This window comes from Aquarana catesbeiana, linkage group LG06, assembly GCF_042186555.1.
Source record: "Aquarana catesbeiana isolate 2022-GZ linkage group LG06, ASM4218655v1, whole genome shotgun sequence".
Taxonomy (NCBI): domain Eukaryota; kingdom Metazoa; phylum Chordata; class Amphibia; order Anura; family Ranidae; genus Aquarana; species Aquarana catesbeiana.
The window spans coordinates 334,743,756-334,765,972 of NC_133329.1; the positions used below are offsets into that span (position 1 = coordinate 334,743,756).

Below are 22,217 nucleotides of genomic sequence, written 5' to 3' on the forward strand. Positions count from 1 at the left end.
TTTTTTTTTTTTTTTTTTAAACACGTCGAAAAATTGCTGCGCAAATACCGTGCGAGATAAAAAGTTGCAACGACCGCCATTGTATTCTCTAGGGTCTTTGCTAAAAAAAATATATATAATGTTTTGGGGTTCTATGTAATTTTCTAGCAAATAAATTAGGATTTTTACATGTAGGATAGTCAGAATTGGCCTGGGTGCTCCTAGAATGCCTGATGGTGCTCCCTGCATGTTGGGCCTCTGTATGTGGCCATGCTGTGTAAAAGACTCACATGTGGTATCACCATACTCGGGAGTAATAGCAGAAAGTGTTTTGGGGTGTAATTTGTGGTATACATATGCTGTGTGTGAGAAATAACCTGATAATATGACAATTTTTTGAAAAAAAAAAAAAAAAAATCTTGATTTTTGCAAAGAATTGTGGGAAAAAATGATAACCTCAAAAAACTCATTATGCATCTTTCTAAATACCTTGGAATGTCTTCTTTCCAAAAAAGGGTCATTTGGGGGGTATTTGTACTTTTCTGGCATGTTAGGGTCTCAAGAAATTAGATAGGCTGTCAGTACTTCAGGTGTGATTAATTTTCAGGGATTGGCACCATAGCTTGTGGACTCTATAACTTTCACAAAGACCAAATAATATCCACCGATTTGGGTTATTTTTACCAAAGATATGTAGTGGTATAAATTTTGGCCAAAATATATGAAGAAAAAATGACTAATTTGCAAAATTTTATAACAGAAACTAAGAAAAGTGCATTTTTTTACAGAATTTTCGGTCTTTTTCCTTTTATAGCGCAAAAAATAAATAACCCAGTGGTGATTAAATACCACCAAAAGAAAGCTCTATTTGTGTGAAAAAAAAGGACAAAAATTTCATTTGGGTACAGTGTTGCATGACTGAGTAATTGTCATTCAAAGTGTGAGAGCACCGAAAGCTGAAAATTGGTCTGGTTATTAAGGGGGTTTAAGTGGTCAAGTGGTTAAAGAAAGCCATAAGAAGTCTCGTTTGCAGTTTGCGAGCAGCCATGTGTGGGACACAGCAAACGTGTAAGAAGGTGCTCTGGTCAGATGATACCAAAATTGAACTTTTTGGCCTAAAAGCAAAATGCTTTGTGTGATGGAAAACTTTAACACTGCACATCACCCTGAACACACCATCTCCACCGTAAAACATGATGGTGGCAGCATCATGTTGTTGGGATACTTTTCTTCAGCAGGGACAGGGAAGCTGGTCAGAGTTGATAGGAAGATGGATGGAGCCAAATACAGGGCAATCTTAGCAGAAAACATTTTAGAGTCTGCAAAAGACTTCAGACTGGGGCAGAGGTTCATCTTCCAGCAGGACAACAACCCTAAACATACAGCCAGAGCTACAATATAATGGTTTAGATCAAAGCATATTCATGTGTTAGAATGGCCCAGTCAAAGTCCCGAAATAAATCCAATTGAGAATCTGTGACAAGACTTGAAAATTGCTGTTCACAGAAGCTCTCCATCCAATCTGACAGAGCTTGAGCTATTTTGCAAACAAGAATGGGCAAAAATGTAATTCTCTAGATGTGCAAAGCTGGTAGAGACATCCCCAAAAAGACTTGTAGCTATAATTGCAGCGAAAGGTGGTTCTACAAAATATTGACTCAGGGGGCGGAATACAAATGCACGTCACACTTTTCAGATATTTATTTGTAAAGAAATTCGAAAACCATTTATCATTTTCCTTTCACTTCACAATTATGTACCACTTTGTGTTGGTCTATCACATAAAATCCCAATAAAATACATTTACGTTTTTGGTTGTAACATCACAAAACATGGAAAATTTCATACTTTCACTGAGATGGTGTATTGCAATGTACAGTGCTCAGCATAAATGAGTACACCCTTTTTGAAAAGTAAGACTTTAATCAATATCGCAATGAACACAAAAACAATTTCCAAAATTTTGACAAAACTGAGTTTTAGGCTGGATTCACACCTATGCATTTTTTGTGCTTTTTGCATTTTGCAGATTTGCACTACAGTCCATTTACCATGGTTTCCTATGGAACACGTTCTGTAGTGCAAATCTGCAAAATGCGAAAAGCACTAAAAATGCATAGGTGTGAATCCAGCCTTATAGAACATTTGTTTAGCTCGTTACACGAAAGTAAGGTTAATAATATAACCTACATTACAAAATCCTCTTCAGTTTTACTCAAATTTGTTGATGCAAAAATGAATACACCCCACAACAAAAACTACTACATCTAGTATTTTGTATGACCTCCATGATTTATAAGGACCGCACCAAGTCCTTTAGGCGTGAAATGAACAAGTTGGCGACATATTGCAACATCTATCTTTTTTCATTCTTCAAGAACGACCTCCTTTAGAGCCTGGATGCTGGATGGAGAGTGATGCTTAACTTGCCTCTTCAGAATTCCCCATAGGTGTTTCATTGGGTTCAGATCAGGAGACCTACTTGGCCACTGAATCACTTTCACCATGTTCTTCTTAGGAAATGCAATAGATGTGTGTTTTGGATCATTGTCATGTTGGAAAAGTGCACGACGACCAAGGGCACATCTTTTCTTTCAATATAGAGCAGTACATCTGTGAATTCATGATTCCATTAATGAATAGCAGCTCCCCGACACCAGCAGCACTCATGCAGCCCATAGGACACTGCCACCACCATGTTTCACCGTATGCACCATGCATTTTTCTTTGTACGCCTCACCTTTGTGACACCATACAGTTTTAAAGCCATCAGTTCCAAAAACATTTATCTTGGTCTGATCACTCCAGACTACAGAGTCCCTGTAGTCTTCTTTTTCAGCATGGGCCCTGGCGAATTCTAGACGGGCTTTTTTGTGCATGGGCTTTAGGAGAGGCTTCCTTCGTGGACGACACCCATGCAATGCCATTCCTCTGCAGTGTACGCCATATTGTGTCACGGGAAACCATAGCCCTAGTTTTGGCTTTCTACTTTAGCTAACTGCAGTGGACTTGCATGGCTATTTTCTTCAACCTTTCTCATCAGAAGACGTGTGTGTGTGTTTTTTTTTTTTTTCCCTGCAAGGTAAAGGTATAATGTGCTAGTATGCATCACATACTAGCACATTATGTTAAACTTACCTTAAAATGAAGCCCTCCCACGCCGAGAAGTCAGATCTTGAGGCTGCTTCCTTCTTCACCCATCTTTCTTCCGCATTCGCGGACTCCGGCTTTATGACTGGCTGGAGCCGCGATAACGTTACTCCCACACATGCCACCGGTCAAGGCATGGGGCTCTGAAGAAACGGTACGGGTGGCCGTTCCTTCAGATGCATGTGCTAGTGATGTCACTGGCTGCATGTACACTAAATAGCTCCTAAACGGCGCACGTTTATGAGATATATACATTACCTATAGGTAAGCCTTATTATAGGCTTACCTATAGGTAAAAGTCATGCATGGAAGTTAACTTCCACTTTTAACTTCGGTGAATGGCCTGGGCGTCTCTGTGAGTGTCAGAAACCATGAAATCAGACTGAGACAGAAGTACAGTTAAATCACACTTGTTTAATAATAAAAGTAAAAACAACAAACGTAATCAAAACAGCCAAAGTTCAGTAACCGGAACGGATAGTCAGCCAAGCAAAAGTCAGGGATCAAAGTAGTGGAACAGCAAGCAGGATCTGGAGTCAGAAGGGATGTCGGCAAAGCTAGTCTTTAAACAGGAACGCAGGAGATAGTTTCTTGTGATGTGACCAAGGCGAAGGCAGAGCTCCTCTGGACTGGACGGCTTAAGTAGGCAGGACTGACGAGCAGGACATCAACAACAGGTGTGTCACTGTGGATAGATAGGAGCTGGCAATTAGCCGACAGCTGAGCGGCCAGCTCAGAGAAGGAAGGGCTGAGCCCAGCCCTGACAGTGAGATGGTTGCAGTTCCAGCTTTGTTACATTTTTCTATCACTTTTACTACAGTATTCTGACTGATAAGTAAAGCTTTGCTGCTCTTCTTGTAGCCTTCACCTTTCTTGTGTAAAGAAACTATTTGCTTTCTCAGGCCTTGTGACATTTCTCTTCTATGTGATGCCATTACTGACAGCATTAAATGAGAAAGGGTTTTCTTTGGTAAAGGATAAGTGCCGCTTCACACGGGGGCGACTTGTCAGGCGACCTAGTCGCCTGACAAGTCTCCTCCCGTTCTGTACAATGGAACCGTTCTAATCGGAGTGACGCAAGTCGCTCCGACTTAGAAAAAGGTTCCTTTACTTTTTTTGAGGCGACTTGCATAGACTTCTATACAGAAGTCGTTTTGCAAGTCGCCGTGGCAGTTGTGTGCTGGTCGCCTCGGTGAGGCGACCTGCAAGTCGTGCCGCCCCTAGTGTGAACCGAGCCTAAGTCCACCCTACCACTAAAATCCCATCATCTACAGACATCCACAATCTAACACTAACCTATCTAACCCTGTAAAGAAGAAATCAGTATACATACCTTTTCTGAAGCTGATCCAACCTGATCCCACGCTGAGCTGTCAGCTTCGCTGTGGAGGCGTGTGCAGAGGACACATCCAACAACGGAAGCCCCATAGTAAGTTGATGGGTAACGTCACTCCCCATTCATTTTGCAGCTGTTGTAGGCTGTGTCCTCTGCAGAGCTTCTGCCGCTGGAGACTGAACCATAGCAGCTTCAAAAAAAGGTATGAATACTGATTTCTTCTTTACAGGGCTAGATAGGTTAGTGTTAGATCATGGATGTCTGTAGATGCAGGGATGTTAGTGTCGGGCTGAACTTCTACTTTTACTTTAACCACTTCTGGACCGTCCACCGCACATATACTGCAGCAGTGCATTGGATATAGTGGGCAAGCGCACGCCCACCGGCGGAGTCCCGCTAAAAATCGTAGATCGCCGCCATTATTAGTAAAAACAATAAAAAAAAACATATATATAATATATATATAATTTTTTTTTTTTTCAAAATTGCTTTATTTGTGGGATAAAAAGGACATCAATTTTGTGTAGTTACAATGTCGCAAGACTGAGCAGTTGTCAGTTAAAGCGATGCAGTGCCATATCGCAAAAAATGGTGAATATATATATATATATATATATATATATATATATTATATACAGTGGGGACGGAAAGTATTCAGACCACCTTAAATTTTTCACTCTTTGTTATATTGCAGCCATTTGCTAAAATCATTTAAGTTCATTTTTTTCCTCATTAATATACACACAGCACCCCATATTGAGAGAAAAACACAGAATTGTTGACATTTTTGCAGATTTATTAAAAAAGAAAAATTGAAATATCACATGGTCCTAAGTATTCAGACCCTTTGCTGTGACAATCATATTTAACTCAGGTGCTGTCCATTTCTTCTGATCATCCTTGAGATGGTTCTACACCTTCATTTGAGTCCAACTGTGTTTTGATTATACTGATTGGACTTGTTTAGGAAAGCCACACACCTGTCTATATAAGACCTTACAGCTCACAGTGCATGTCAGAGCAAATGAGAATCATGAGGTCAAAGGAACTGCCTGAAGAGCTCAGAGACAGAATTGTGGCAAGGCACAGATCTGGCCAAGGTTACAAAAAAATTTCTGCTGCCCTTAAGGTTCCTAAGAGCACAGTGGCCTCCATAATCCTTAAATGGAAGACGTTTGGAACGATCAGAACCCTTCCTAGAGCAGGCCGTCCGGTCAAACTGAGCTATCGGGGGAGAAGAGCCTTGGTGAGAGAGGTAAAGAAGAACCCAAAGATCACTGTGGCTGAGCTCCAGAGGTGCAGTCGGGAGATGGGAGAAAGTTGTAGAAAGTCAACCATCACTGCAGCCCTCCACCAGTCGGGGCTTTATGGCAGAGTGGCCCGATGAAAGCCTCTCCTCAGTGCAAGACACATGAAAGCCTGCATGGAGTTTGCTAAAAAACACCTGAAGGACTCCAAGATGGTGAGAAATAAGATTCTCTGGTCTGATGAGATCAAGATAGAACTTTTTGGCCTTAATTCTAAGCGGTATGTGTGGAGAAAACCAGGCACTGCTCATTACCTGTCCAATACAGTCCCAACAGTGAAGCATGGTGATGGCAGCATCATGCTGTGGGGGTGTTTTTCAGCTGCAGGGACAGGACGACTGGTTGCAATCGAGGGAAAGATGAATGCGGCCAAGTACAAGGATATCCTGGACGAAAACCTTCTCCAGAGTGCTCAGGACCTCAGACTGGGCCGAAAGTTTACCTTCCAACAAGACAATGACCCTAAGCACATAGCTAAAATAACGAAGGAGTGGCCTCACAACAACTCTGTGACTGTTCTTGAATGGCATAGCCAGAGCCCTGACTTAAACCCAATTGAGCATCTCTGGAGAGACATAAAAATGGCTGTCCACCAACGTTTACCATCGAACCTGACAGAACTGGAGAGGATCTGCAAGGAGGAATGGCAGAGGATCCCCAAATCCAGGGGTGAAAAACTTGTTGCATCTTTCCCAAAAAGACTCATGGCTGTATTAGATCAAAAGGGTGCTTCTACTAAATACTGAGCAAAGGGTCTGAATACTTATATATTGGTAGAACTAGATGGACTCCTTTCCTTCTTCTTTTTTTTTTTTTTTTTTTTTTTTTTTTTTAAGCCATACTAATGATGTAACTATGTATTTACCTGACACTCAAAACTGTAGAAATGGCTTGGAGAAGTGCAAAATGTCTCCAGCATTACAGGACAGGTCCAGCTGACTGTGACTGACTACTACTAGATATACCATGATTTGGATAAATAAGAACTTTCAAAGTAAAAAAGATAAATAATGTGCATGTTTGACACCCAATTATTTTCAGTAATATTGAAATTAAATAAATTTTAAACACCAGAAAAATTGCGATCAGTAAAAATTGTAGTGCTCATTTACATTTGTGATCGGTGAACTTCCTCCCTATACAGCTGGGGAGTAAATTGCTCCTTTACATTGGTGGTTAGTGGAGAAGGGTCCCCTTTCGGTGGTCATTGCGAGGAGTTCCAGCTTACATTGATGGTCAGTAGAAGACAGGTTCCATTACACTGGAAAGTCAGGGTACTCCTGTGGTAAGAATGCTCCTTACATTACGAGTCAGTGGGAAAATGCTCTTTACAGTATAGAAAAAACAAAATAACCTTGCGCTCACTCAAAACGTATTACCTCAAAACGTGTAAGCCGCTGACACTGCAAATAGAATTTTTGCTGAAAACCATAAGATATATAAGATACGTGCAGCGCTGTAAATTATTCAAAAGTGAAATGACAAAATGTGAGTATCAACATAAAAATGATAAATGTTCCTTATTAGTAAAACAGTCCATCTTGATTGTGAAACAATTATAGTCATCACGTGGATAAATAGTGAAAACAGTGGTCAAAATAATCCCCAAAGTAATGAAGGCGTATCATGGATATTGGACCTAAAAATAGCTGATGTTATATAGGTCTAGACAAGCCTTTAATGTCCAATAGCAAAAGTGTAGGTCAGAAGAAAATATACAGGTATAAATCGCCTTGGAGGCCTTCTCAGGGGTTTGATGTGAAAAAATAAAGATTGTGCAGATACCACCACCCATATGAATGGAGGCTTACCGAAAGGTTGGGACCCAAGACAGCGTATGCTGTATGAGTCAAACAGGCTTAAAAGTTGCCCCCTGGCAAAGATGAGGAGATCCCAATGGTACACTGGAGAAGAAATCCTAGGGGTGCTTCACCGGGATGCCTTCTCCATATGCCCCTCCATGTTCAGCCTCTCATGGAGTTGGAAGACCCTGAATGCTGAAGGACGTCTCTATCCTCCATATGGTGAAGGCATCCCGGTGAAGCACCCCTAGGATTTCTTCTCCAGTGTACCATTGGGATCTCCTCATCTTTGCCAGGGGGCAACTTTTAAGCCTGTTTGACTCATACAGCATACGCTGTCTTGGGTCCCAACCTTTCGGTAAGCCTCCATTCATATGGGTGGTGGTATCTGCACAATCTTTATTTTTTTACATCAAACCCCTGAGAAGGCCTCCAAGGCGATTTATACCTGTATATTTTCTTCTGACCTACACTTTTGCTATTGGACATTAAAGGCTTGTCTAGACCTATATAACATCAGCTATTTTTAGGTCCAATATCCATGATACGCCTTCATTACTTTGGGGATTATTTTGACCACTGTTTTCACTATTTATCCACGTGGTGACTATAATTGTTTCACAATCAAGATGGACTGTTTTACTAATAAGGAACATTTATCATTTTTATGTTGATACTCACATTTTGTCGCTTCACTTTTGAATAATTTACAGCGCTGCACGTATCTTATATATCTTTACAGTATAGGCTGGTATCAAGACAGATTCAGATACTAAGTGTATATTAAAAAAAAGAAATAAATACATGTATTTATTTTTGGAGGAATGCACATAAACTTTACATGGTGTTTTTTTTTTTTATTTTTATTATATGCCTGAAGTTCAGATTTAAAATGCAGTAGTTAAAATGAGGAAAAACTGGTTGTGATTACAATGCGATTGAATGTGATTAAAATGCAGACATGGCACATATTTTCACACTTCATGAATTTCTGATTTATTAAAGGAGTGTCACGAAAAGATAAAAATCCTTGTCCAAGAGACCCAATGCACACAGTGCTTGATCCCATTCAAATCTGTGCAGTGGTTGTTGAGTTAGAGTTGATAGCCCACCGCTCACCCTCCACTATTGTCTGCCCACCCTCCAACAGGAAAACAAATATAAAATTCTAAAGTTCTAAATGAAAGGCACACAGAGGAGTGGATGCATGACAACCACTGCATACATAGGAGAGCCTATACAAGCTCTGTCCAGCCTCCATTGAAAGCTGCCAGGACAGAACATTCTAATATCTGTAGCTCTGCTATCTAATGTTCAAGCTCTGTGCCTCTTCTGCTCTACCCCTCTGCTATCTGCCATTGTCCATATGCTGAAAAGAGTTCATATAATGAAAGAAAAGACTGAGCCCAGACCCCACTGCCAGCTGTTCTGGGGAGAGAGAATAATGTTGTGATGGCCCCGTGCACACTGTGTGCTGGCCTGCACTCTTAAACCATTTCCCATGTGCCTGACATCCACCACAAAGGGATACCCTAAGGGGTACACACAACCTATTTGCTGTGGAGCAGAAAGAGTATGCGGTCCTGTTTCACGACTGAAAGCTGCTGGTAACCTGCTAAAGGCGAACGTGGAGACTAAGGCCTCAAGAAAGAGCAGGGTTGTTCCTTGTCCTGTAGCAGAGAATCTGCTCCAGATGGTGCCCAAGTGTGCATAATCCTGTACCGCCTCCAGGTACAGGATTATGCACACTTAGTGGGCTATTGCCCACCCAAATATGTCATAGAAGATGTCACACAATTACCACAACAAGGATAATGTGTCTTGTAAAGTGACATATAATTATCAGAGCAAGGGGGAAAAAGTTTTGTAAGGTGCAGCTGAGCTGTAATAGAGCATTTAAAGTACTTATGCTGTGCACCCTTTGCGCACTGAAAGCAGGGATCCAGAGACTACCCCAGAAATGGAGAGGGGGGGTTGTCCCAACAAGGAAGGGGCATAGCCCCAGACTTGCTACTTTAGGACTCTGGGCTTCACAGGTGGGTACCACCAGGGGAAAGTTTGGCCCTCTGGGAGGGCATACCCTCTCTTTCATGGAGAGGGTCTTCAGGGATTGAACTACACTGATGTGGATTGGACCTGTAGAGCACCCCGGGGCCAACTATGCCCCACTGTACAGGTGGGAACCACCAGGGGAAAGCTCGGAGAGGGGCACTAATCCAGAAGCTGCAGGAGGGTAGCTGTGGTGGCTGTAGGTGCAGCTGGGTTGAGAAAGGGATTTCTATGTGTGAAGATAAGTGGGAATCTTCTTATGCCCCGTACACACGGTCGGATTTTATGACGGAAAATGTGTGATAGGACCTTGTTGTCGGAAATTCCGACCGTGTGTAGGCTCCATCACACATTTTCCATCGGAGTTTCCGACACACAAAGTTTGAGAGCAGGCTATAAAATTTTCCGACAACAAAATCCGTTGTCAGAAATTCCGATCGTGTGTACACATATCCGACGCACAAAGTGCCACGCATGCTCAGAATAAATAAAGAGATGAAAGCTATTGGCTACTGCCCCGTTTATAGTCCCAACGTATGTGTTTTACGTCACCGCGTTCAGAATGATCAGATTTTCCGACAACTTTGTGTGAACGTGTGTATGCAAGACAAGTTTGAGCCAACATCCGTTGGAAAAAATCCTAGGATTTTGTTGTCGGAATGTCTGATCAATGTCCGACCGTGTGTACGGGGCACTAGTCTTTCAGGTAGAATTAGAAATCATAGACTAGAAACCTGCACCCAGTAGAGTATATCGGCTAAGAGAACTAGCAAAGAGTTGAGAATTGCTGGAAGCAGGAGGGGTAAAACGGTCCTAACAGCTTTGTTCGCCAGTGTCCTCACCTGGCGGTAGCAGCATTACCCATGGTCTTGATTAATGGAAGTTCGTGTCCTGTACTGTACTCCCAAAAAAAAAAAAAAAAAAAGATTTTACAAGCAAGCCAAAAATACCTTTTTCCACAGACACCCTTCATCCATTTCTTTTTTTTGACTAGCTCCTTCCAGCCCTCCAGAACCAGAATAATTGTTTTTTGATTTTTATTTCGTACATGTTTTATGGGTTTTATGAAACCTTCTGGTTAATGCTGCTGCGCCTGTGATGAGATTGAGTTTGTCACCCCTGAGCAAAGACATGTGGATCTTGTTTAGAAGGCTGGCAGGATTCCAAGTGTCTGCTCTCATAGATAAACATAGTGCCCTGTTATGAAAGCGTCGAAAATAAATTTCTCCCCAAAGCTTGTACATACAGAGGTAAACGATGACACATATTCACTTCAGCAAAAACCATAACTGCCATGAAAATAAGGTCAAAAACACATTTTTGTCTATTTGTAAGCCTATAAGGAAAAAGCTGAGCAAATTTTTTTTAAAACAAGGTATCAATTAGCCATGCAAATTAGTCCTAGAGTATTTGTCAATTTAACAACATACTAACTTTAGATGATGCTAAATTTGATCTGGACATCTATGCATCTATAAGGTTTAGTTCTAGGCAGGATGATAATGTGCCTAAATTCCAAGCCTGTAAGCCATTATTTGCTGGCATTGGCTGCTTTTGCTTGTTCATGATTTGAAGTAATTTGTTTTTTGTTACCAAGTAGCAGAGACACCAGGAGCTCAACGAACCACAGAACCATATAATCAGTATGAAATATTACTATCACTCACTGTTCAGACCAATATTGCTATTTCCTGTGCTGCCTGTGATCACTAATGACTAACAAGACCTTCTTTATCCCAGATTTTTGCTAATCGGTAAGTAATCTACTTGTCTGATTTTTTTCTAGTTGAGGCCTTGTACCAAACGACATATCCTAAATACCTCCAATATATATACTTGGTGGCCCCTGTGTCCCTCATGATGCTGAACCCATTGGGCTTTGTTCTCTGTGAGATCCAAAAATGGAGAGAAAATCCTGTCACCACACAAGGCAAAGTGAAGATCGTAGGATTTGCACTTCTTCGTGTCTTCCAGAACCCCATTGTATTTATGGTATTTATAGGCATTGCCTTTAACTTTGCACTTGGACAGAAGATTCCTGTTTACTTGGAGAATTTTTTGGATGGTCTGGCTAGCTCTTTCTCGGGATCAGCTTTATTTTACCTAGGTCTTACAATGGTCGGACAGACTAGCAAGCTTAAGAAATCTTCTTTTGTTGCATTGCTTCTACTTATCACTGCAAAGCTGTGAGTATGATTTATGGTCCTTGAGTTTCAGCTTGCCAGTTTTTTTCTTTCATTAGATTGTAAAATGTCTCATCTGTTTGACTAAGCAATTTGCAAAGCAATCAAAAGTCTTATTTGCCTTTTTACATGCGCTGCCAAGGTTAGGCTCAGCATGTTCCCTCTTATGTGTATTTTAAGCAGTTTTTTTTTTTTTTTTTATAAATTCTATTGTCCAAAGCCTGTATGACAGCAAAAAACACTTAAAGTGTAACTTTATCCAAAACCTTTTGTATCTCTTTATACTTCCCTCAATTCCTGTCCAGAAATCACTAGGGTATTTTCATGGATTTTAGTTCTCGTTTTGCATTTTGGGGGTTGAACATTATTTTCTTTTTAAGGGCTGGTTCACACTACTACCCTTATGTCTTATCCTAAACTGTTTTTGGTAAGTTTCTGGAGTTGTTACTTGCCTTGTCAGGCATAGGTAAATGCACTTTAACCTCCCTGGCGGTATGATTATTTCGGATTTTAGGTGCTGAAAGCGGTACAATTATTTTGCATGGAAATTTGGCGTTTTATATTGTAGGTCTGTAATTCTTAACAATAACACACTTAAATCTGTCCAAACAAGAGTCTAGTAGATATCCCGGGTATGATAAAGTTTGAAACACAAAAACATAAATTATAATATAATAAATAAAAATAAATAATTAAAAATAAAATTAAAAAAATTAATAATAAAATTTCCCCACGATTCACTATCACTCAATTCTGCAAGTGTTCTAATTTACTATCGCTGTTTTCTAGCTGGTCTAAAGCCACTTTTGATGTAAAGGGACACTTTTTGGTTGCTATGGACAATCTCCAGTTTCCAGGCAGAAAGAACAGTATATATAATATAAAACTACATGCAGGGCATAGGACAAAGCACTGGGGACAAAAGGGATGTGAAATAATTTCATACAGTACTGTAATCTGTAAGATTACAGTACTGTATGTGTTATGATTTTACACTTTTTTGAATTTGCCGCCAGGCACCGCCCCGGCGTCGCGCCGCTCGCAGGGAACGGAGCCTGGCACGGAGAGGCTTCGAAGGAGGACGGAGCCCGCAGACACAGCGGGGGACATCGCAGGATCCCGGGGACAAGGTAAGTAAAGCCACACCAGGATCCTGCGATGTAATCCCGAGTGTGGCTCGGGGTTACCCCTAATGGTCCTGAATTTTAACCCCGAGCCACACTCGGGAAAACCGCCAGGGAGGTTAAATGAATTTGCTTACAGTGAATCCAATAACATAAACCTTCCGTGCTATGATGTGCAAACACCCCTACCTACTAATCTGCTTACAGTGCCTTGAAAAAGTATTTCTACCAATTGAAATTTTCCACATTTTGTTATGTTACAACCAAAATCTTAAATGTATTTTATCGGAATTATATGTGATAGACCAACACAAAGTGGCATATAACTGTGAAGTGGAAGGAAAATAATAAATGTTTTTCAATTTTTTTACGAATAAATATATGAAAAGTGTGGCATGCATTTGTATTCAACCCCCCCCCCCCCCCCAAGTCAATACTTTGTAGAACCACCTCTCACAATTACAGCTGCAAGTCTTTTTTGGGTATGTCTCTACCAGCTTTGCACATCTAGAGAGTGCAAAATAGCTAAAGCTTTGTCAGATTGGATGGAGGGCATTTGTGAAAGGAATTTTTAACAAACCTCTGAGGGCTTCACAGAACAGCTGTATTTATACAGAGATTAAATTACACACAGGTGGACTCTATTTACTAATTAGGTGACTTCTGAAGGCATTTGGTTCCACTAGATTTTAGTTAGGGGTATCACAGTAAAGACGGCTGAATACAAATAATGCACGCTACACTTTTCAGATATTTATTTGTTAAAAAAATTTGAAAACCATTTATCATTTTCCTTCCACTTCACAATTTGTGTTTGGTCTATCGCATAAAGTCCCAAGAAAATAAATTTATGTTTTTGGTTGTATTATGAGAATAGGTGTATAATTTCAAGGGGTGTGAATACTTTTTCAAGGCACTGTAGATACATTCAGTTACTTGGTGTTTTTGTTTCTTTTAGGTTGGTTCTGCCTCTTATCTGCAGGGAAATGGTGGAAGTGTTGGACCAGAGTAACTCAGATGTCAACCACACCAGTTTATCTAACTATGCATTTCTATATGGAATCTTTCCAGTTGCACCCGGTGTCGCTATATTTGCCAACCAGTTCAACATGGAAGTAGAGATTGTAAGTATGAATAAAGATATCATTATTTAGACTTGTAATACTTTCCCAGGGAGGTTAACTTCTGAGCTAGAATATTTGAAGTCATTGTTTCTGAGCATCATATTCTATCTGTTATGTGAATGGCAATACAGTGTGTATGTATATATGTATGTATGTTATGTGTGTGTGTGTGTGTCTGTATATAAAATATATATTTGTGTGTGCCTTTCTTTTTGACTGTTAAAGCTGAACTTCAGGTTTACTTTCACTCTAAATAGTTGTTTGGGTCAAGCTGGGGAGGAAGTAGGATGGTGTGTTAGAGAAAAATAAGAACACTAGGTGCCCAGGGGGGTGTCTGATCCCTACTTTTTTGTTTTTCTATTCCAGGTCACGTCTGGTATGGTGATCAGTACCTTTGTATCTGCTCCAATTATGTATGTTTCCGCCTGGCTACTGACTATTCCTTCAATGGACCCTAAACGTTTAATGTCGTCTTTGCAAAATGTCAGCTTTGATATCAGCATTGTCAGTTTGATTGCCTTGGTAAGTTTACAAGTGATATTTAGTATGTATCTGCTAAATTAAATGTTAACCAGTTCAGCTCTAGAGCAATTTTTTTTTCATTTTTGCACACATGTAAAAATCTTAATTTTTGGCAATAAAATTATCCAGAACATTATATATTTTCTGAAAGCAGAAGCCCTGCAGTGCAAATACAAACTATATAATACCCATATTTGATAAAATATAAAAGATGAGGTTGCAGCGAGTAACTAGATACCAAATATGCCAAGTCTTAAAATTGCATGTGCCTGTGATATTGCAAAAAACAACGGTACTCAAAAATCTCCATAGGTGATTCTTTAAAAGCCTTTACAGCAACTCAGTTTAGAGTTAACCCCGAGCTCTTGTACAAGAATTATTGCTCTTGTTTTGACATTTGCAGTGATACGTCATGCAAATGATACAACCGCAGAGTACATATGCCTGAGCACCGTGGTTGTGCGTTTGTGTTTGTGCATATGTGCATGGCAATGAGGGTGACAGCATTTAAAAAGAAAAAAGTTTAATACATTTTTTTTATAATTTTATTTTTTACTTTATTTTTTACGTTAATAAATCCCCATGTGATAGCACTGGGCCGGAGACGTTGGGGGGGGGGGGGGGGGGGCACAGCACTGCCTGCTCTGTGAAAGTGATCGGCAGCTATACAGCCATTGCATCACTTTCACTTTAAAGCCGGTAGCCAGCTGAACAAAACCCTCACAAGCTGATGGCTGCTGCTACTCTACTACTGTGATTAACGGTTCTGTATGTCCACAGCTGAATTAGTTAAACATATCACTTTGTTCTCCAATGATTATTGCCATGTATTTTAAAGTGGAGTTCCGGCCAATTTTTTTTTTTTTTAATTGATCCGAGCATTATTCATTTTTTAATTAAAAGACGATTATACTTGCTAAATTATGGCGCTTTCTAAAATATACATTTATTACTTACAATTTTCTCCCTCCTGTTGTGGCCGTTACCATCATGATTGTGGGCAGGTGAAGCCCAATCGATATCTCCTAGATAAGCTTTGGAGAGGTGCATGCTGGGTAATGCATTAAGGTGAAAAACCTCAAGGGTTTACAACCCCTTTAAGCAGAACTCCACACAGGTGATTAAGCTTATAGATTAAATTTTCAAGCATGTACGTTGTTGCCTGTTTTAGGATTTCTGTTCTGTTACTCCCATCATCTGATTTACATATCTCTGTCACATTGCATAGCCAGGCAGCCAAGACCACTATTTTCTATTCTGCTTTGTGTCTGTTGCACCTTTGTCATCAATGGACAGTCAGCTGGCAGATTAATTATGCTGTGGGTTGGGCAGGCAGGGGTCAAAGGAGGTTTTACAGCTAGAATAGGAAATGGTAATAGTACCTACAGTTGTGTTCAAAATAATAGCAGTCCAACGTCACTAACCAGATCAATCACTGTTTTTGGTATAATTATATTTCTACATGGCAAATAATTTACTAGTCGGTTTAGTAGAGTAATAGAAAACCAACAGTCATGACATGCATGTTGCTGATTCTGTGTAATTGAATCATTACTTGAAAGGGACGTGTTCAAAATAATAGCAGTGTGGAGTTCAATTAGTGAGGAGAAAGCAGGTGGCCCTTATTTAAGGACAGAGGCAGCAAATGCCAGGTGGTCTGGATGCCAGGACGTGTCCCCATGCTGCTGCTTCCCACATATTAAGTTGACATCTACTATATAGTGTGACATATCAACTTTTCAACAAACTGTATTGTTCCCATACAAACACGGCTAGGCCTTCCTTTGGCTTCAGTATTGTCAGGCGTCCAACTCCCCCAGGTTAGCCTGGCCACATTCATTTCCTAGTTGATGTGATGCCATCATACGCTTTGAAGATCAGCCATTTGAAACTGGCAGACTTTTGGAGACACCGCATATTTCTTGTTTTTACTGAACTTTATCGGAATGTTTTGTTTACGATATCTCCACAAAATATTTATATGATTGACCTTTTTATTGACACCCCTGAAGAAGGAGACATAGATACTCTGAAACGCGTCGGATAACTACGAGAAATTTACTGTCAATCGTGGTGATTTTGTACCTTGTACACAGTAACTGTAACCATTCCAATACATTTTATCTTTATTGTGTATACTAAGTTTATAGAAAAAGCATATTTTATTAAACAATTTCAGTGCCTTAAAAGTCCATTTAGGGGACACCCTTTCTTTGTTTCGTCAATTAGGATGTGGCACCTTACAGAGACACCCTCACCAATATAATTATTACATGCTGGGTACAGTTCATTTCTCTCTGAAAATGTGTAAAATGGTTGTTCCAGACATTGTTCAGAACTGCGTACTTTGATTAAAAGTTGATTGGAGAGGGGAAAACATATAAAGAAGTGCAGAAACTGATAGACTGCTCAGCTAAAGTGATCTCAAATGCTTGAAAATGGTAACCAAAACCAGAAAGACGTGGAAGAAAATGCAAAACTACCATACAAATGTTATGAAGAGTAGCCGAAATGATCAGGGTGATCCAAGAAGGTCTAAAGTTACCTCTGAGTACTATAACCATTTAAAGATGCCTACAGTATGTGAAGCCAAGCTATCGGCAAGAAGCTCCCGCAAAGTCGCATTGTTGAAAAAAAGGACATGCTGAAGAGGTTACAATTTGCCAAAGAACACATTGACTGACCTAAAGAGAAATGGTGCAACATTTTGTGGACCGATGAAAGCAAGATTGTTCTTTTTGGGTCTAAGGGCCGCAGACAGTTTGTCACACGACCCCCAAACACTGAATTCAAGTCACACTACACTGTAAAGATAGTGAAGCATGGTGGCGCAAGCATCATGATATGGGGATGTTTCTTATACTATAGTGTGGGGCCTATTTATCGCATAACAGGGATCATGGATCAGTTTGAATACATCAAAATACTTGAAGAGGTCATGATGCCTTATGCTGAAGGGGAAATGCCCTTGAAATGGGTGTTTCAACAAGACAACGACCCCATACACACCAGTAAGCGAGCAGCATCTTGGTTCCAGACCAACAAGATTAACGTTATGGAGTGGCCAGCCCAGTCCCCGGACCTTAGTCCAATAGAAAGCTCTGTAGGGTAACATCAAAAATGCTGTTTCTGAGGTAAAACCAAGAAATGCAGAGGAATTGTGGAATGTAGTGCAATCGTCCTGGGCTGGAATACCTTTTCACAGGTGCCAGAAGTTGGTTGACTCCATGCAAAACAGATGTGAAGCAGTTCTCAGAAACAGTGATTGTACAACTAAATATTCAGTGATTCTTTTCCGATTCCTTCAACTCTCCCATGCCTTTAGTCACCAATTCTCCAACTCCCCTCCTCAACTAGTCCAATCTTCAATGGAGGACCTTCTTAGATCAGATTGTGCGAAAAAACCCACTTCTCAATTATATTCACACCTGACTGTCACCTCCCTCCCGACTATGGAAAAGCTAAGATCTAAATGGTCCCATGACATCCCCAATTTTGACAACGATGACTGGGATGACATATGGGATTTCCCATTTAGCTCCCTGGTCCCTCTGAGAGATCGCCTGATCCAATTCAAGATAGTCCATCGGGCATATTTTACCCCTCACAGACTACACAAAATGAACCCCGACTCCCCTCCCGGATGTTGGAGATGTGGTGGGACTCCTGGGGACTTCACCCACATCTTCTGGACCTGTCCGGCAATTGTCGGATACTGGAGGGAGATATTGGACTTTATCACACAAATCACCTCTGTGCCACTACAACCATCAATGTCAATCTGCATACCAGGCCTGGTAGAACAACTAATTCCTACGGTGGCGGGACGCACACTGGTGGGATTGCTCCTGTTCTATGCCCGTAAAGCTATAGCCCTTAGTTGGCGCAAACCAACCCCCCCTCCTCTCTCCCTGTGGAAACAATTAATTAACAATAGCTTACCTCTGTATAAAGACACATATGACAACAGAGGCTGCCCCAACAAATATAGCAAAGTCTGGTCTAAGTGGCTGGCAGATCCCTCCACCGCTTCAGAGGCCTCTCAGTAGACCCCAATCACAAAGTAGCTCCCAAGCGGGTGCCAGGTGTACACAATAATCTACAATATGTTATTTTACCATGTACAACTGCACATAGCACCACCTCATGACCCAGTAAACTGTACCGCTATGACTGATTTCATAATATATTTTTCATGAATAAGGTGAAAGTGTGATTCCTGCAAGGATCACATAGACATCATATTAGACCAATGTATGTTTAACTGTTTGTTCTCTTTATCTGTTTTTGTTTCTCTTTTTAAAAACCAATAAAAAGATTTTGGGAAAAAAAAAAAAATATTCAGTGATTCATAGGAAAGCTAAATCTTCAAGCATTTTCAGTTTATGCAGTAAATGTTTGCATTTGTAAAGAAAAATGCAGACACTGCTATTTTTTGGAAGAGCCTAATAATTCTTTTTCTCCACTTTCTGTAAAGTAATAACAACATTTTTCTTCACGTTTTTGATTTGGAATAGACTGTGCAGTGTTCCCAATGCATTTGTGTGTATGGAAAAAAAACTATTATAAGGATTTTGAGCTCTTAGGCCCCTTTCACACGTGCTATGTGATCAGGTCTGCTTGTCAGTTTTTCAGGCGGACCTGATCGGACCACCCATTCACCCCTATGAAGCGGTGGATATCAGCTGACACCCGCTGCTATCCAATCCTCTCCGCCAAATCCAGACGGATGATGGTCCTATTTTCCATCCGTCTATTGGATTGGATGAAAATGGACAGGCGGTCCGTTTTCACCCAATCTCCCCAAAGATCTGCACAGTGAGCGTAGACGGACCTGTCAAACGCCTGCTCAGCCGGGATCAGCGGAGTGATCCCTGCTGAGCAAACAAAGGCTGTCAGACTGATCTGCCCCGTGTAAAAGGGGCCTTACTCACTTTTTTACACACTGCTATTATTTTTAACAGAACTGGCTAACCTGAATGACAAAACTTCAGTATGTAAATTGTTTTAACTGTGTATTTTAGAAATTTTCTGAAGTGCCTGTGTCATGCAGGAAATAGGTGGGATGCAGTTCCCTCCCCCAAAAAATGGAAAGAGCACTCATTTGTTCTTATAGGTACAGAGCTGTATGGGACGAAGAGAAAAAGGTATATAATTTTGTGTTTTGGTAGAGTAGTGTTTATTACATCTGTATAATAATGGGTAAAACTCCAAGATTGAGGGGAAATCCATCTATAGATGTAAGGTGGAACGTGGAGGCACAATGCTTCACACTAAACTCCAGTGAGACGAGCAGGGGTGGAGGGAGCAACCTATCACAATGATATTATTTATTTGTCCATTTGATTCATTTTTATGCATTTATTTGCAGGTCTGGTCTCTTGCTGTTTTGCTTTTGAGTAAAAAATATAAAAGACTTCCTCATTTGCTGACTGCCAATCTACTTCTGGCTCAAGTGAGTCTTTTATAAAATTTTTTTTTTCGCATATTTGCTGTAATTTTTCACTTTTGAATGTATGGAAGGATATCACATTTTGGATAGTGTGACCATACAATGCAGAATGTATTAAACATTTGTCATACAGTAACAGTCTTGTCTAAAGTTAAAAATATTCTATTAATTGGTTCTTAGGTAATGTATGCATTGATTTTACTAACATTTATCTTCTGGGAAATTACACATGTTGAAGCACTACTGTTTTGCTTCTCATTGGTCACAGCAAGTATTCCACACTTCCTGAAATATAGAATACCTGCTCGCCCACCACACGCTGTGCTTCCCCCCCTCTGGTTTGTACATCGCTACAGAAAAAACAAGTTGATGGGAAGAACAGCATGTGGCAGCGGTAACGGGTATTCAACCATCCCAAATGGTTTGCTTCTTCCTGGACTGCTATGGCCAGGAAGAAGCAAAGACGTGTCATTCCAACACACCGGCTGCTGAAAGGGTAAGTTTGGTACTTTGACAATAAAGGAACAGCAGCATTCTGAGGTCATCGCTATGTTCTCTTTCATATGTTTTAAACTAATACCACTGTGTAGAGACACACAGATAAGGGCTTTATGGCTAATAAGGCACTAGCAAGAATGTTTTTCTAACTGCTTTTAAGTAGCAGCACCCTTGCTTTGAAATCCATGAAAGGTTCACATTTAATTGTATTTGTTTTACTTTTCTGTCCGGGAGTTTAGCTTGTTACAGTACTACTTTTGTTTTATATGAGGGGGCTAGTAAGCTTATACATGAACTTTATGTGCGTGTCTGTTTCATTTCACATTTTACCTTCATCGCCACCTAGAGCTCTGCTCAGTCTTTTTAACAGCTGCTTCTCACATGGTAATTTATGTCTCTTGGCAGACTGGTGTTGATGTAACCCTATTAGTTGAACATATATTTTACTCTATAATGACTGCAAGCCGCAATTTACATACGTTGTGATGCAGTGGTACATTCAGCAGTGCTTGCTAAATCTGTGCAGTCCTGGCTGCTGCTACAAATGCATTGCCGCCATTAATGTATACCTTATCATTGGAAATCAAGGTGTGTGTTTTATAAGGTGTAAATCTTTAAATGAACATAAGCTTTTAGGTGTGCTAATCCTTTCACGGTACAATAAACTGGGTGTGTGGTCTAGTGCAGAATGATCTGTATAAGACTTCTATGGGTGGCTGCAAACCTTGAATTAACTCACCAACAATGAGGAAAAACTTTATAGACCTTTTGACTCTCCCTTATGCTTGACAAAAAATCATATTTAGATTTTATTATTATTAATAATGTATTTTTTACTGGTGGTGTCCTAGTGTGGCATTATGTTTCATCACATTTAGCATGTGAGGGTAATCTCGCTGCTTGCTTCTATGACATACAGTGGGGAAAATAATTATTAAATTCCTTGCAGATTTTTTAAGTTTGCCCACTTATAAAGAAATGAAGGGTCTATAATTTTTATCATAGGTGTATGTAAATGATAGAGACCGAATATCAACCAAAAATCCAGAAAAAAACACGATACAAATGTTATAAATTGAGTTGCAGTTCAGTGAGTATTTGATTCCCAAGCAAAACATGACTTAGTCCTTTGGTGGAGAAACCCTTGTTGGCAAGCACAGAGGTAAGACGTCTCTTGTAGTTGGTGACCAAGTTTGCACACATCTCAGGAGGAATTTTGGTCCACTCGTTACAGGTGTTCTCTAAATCCTTAAGATTTCTTGTCTGTCGCTTGGCAACTCGAACTTTCAGCTTCCTCCATAAATTTTCTATAGGATTAAGGTCTGGAGACTGGCTAGGTCACTTCTTGAGCCACTCCTTTGTTGCCTTGGCGGTATGTTTTGGGTCATGGCCATGCTGGAAGACCCATCCATGACCCATCTTCAGTGTTCTGGCTGAGGGAAGAAGGTTCTTATCCACGATTTTACAATACATGGCCCCATCCATTGGCCCTTTAAATGTGGCAAAGTCAGCCTGTAACTTTAGCAGAGAAACAGCCCCAAAGCATAATATTTCTAGCTCCGTACTTGACTATAGGGATGGTGTTCTTAGGGTCATAGTCAGCATTTTTCTTCCTCCAAACACAGCGAGTCGAGGTAATGCCAAGAGCTCAATTGTGGTCACATCTGACCACTGCACTTTCTCCCAATTTT

General features: G+C 40.4%; 1 protein-coding gene across 2 annotated transcripts in view; it reads left to right on the forward strand.

The window, feature by feature from the left end:
- The window catches only part of GPR155 (G protein-coupled receptor 155), a 93,677-nt gene that overhangs the window by 27,182 nt on the left and 44,278 nt on the right, over positions 1 to 22,217 (forward strand). For both annotated transcript variants that reach the window (XM_073633865.1, XM_073633864.1), the window contains exons 3-6: positions 11,410 to 11,809; positions 13,889 to 14,054; positions 14,421 to 14,576; positions 19,948 to 20,031. In XM_073633865.1, the coding sequence (XP_073489966.1) occupies positions 11,410 to 11,809; positions 13,889 to 14,054; positions 14,421 to 14,576; positions 19,948 to 20,031 (806 nt within the window). The remainder of the gene's footprint in view (positions 1 to 11,409; positions 11,810 to 13,888; positions 14,055 to 14,420; positions 14,577 to 19,947; positions 20,032 to 22,217) is intronic.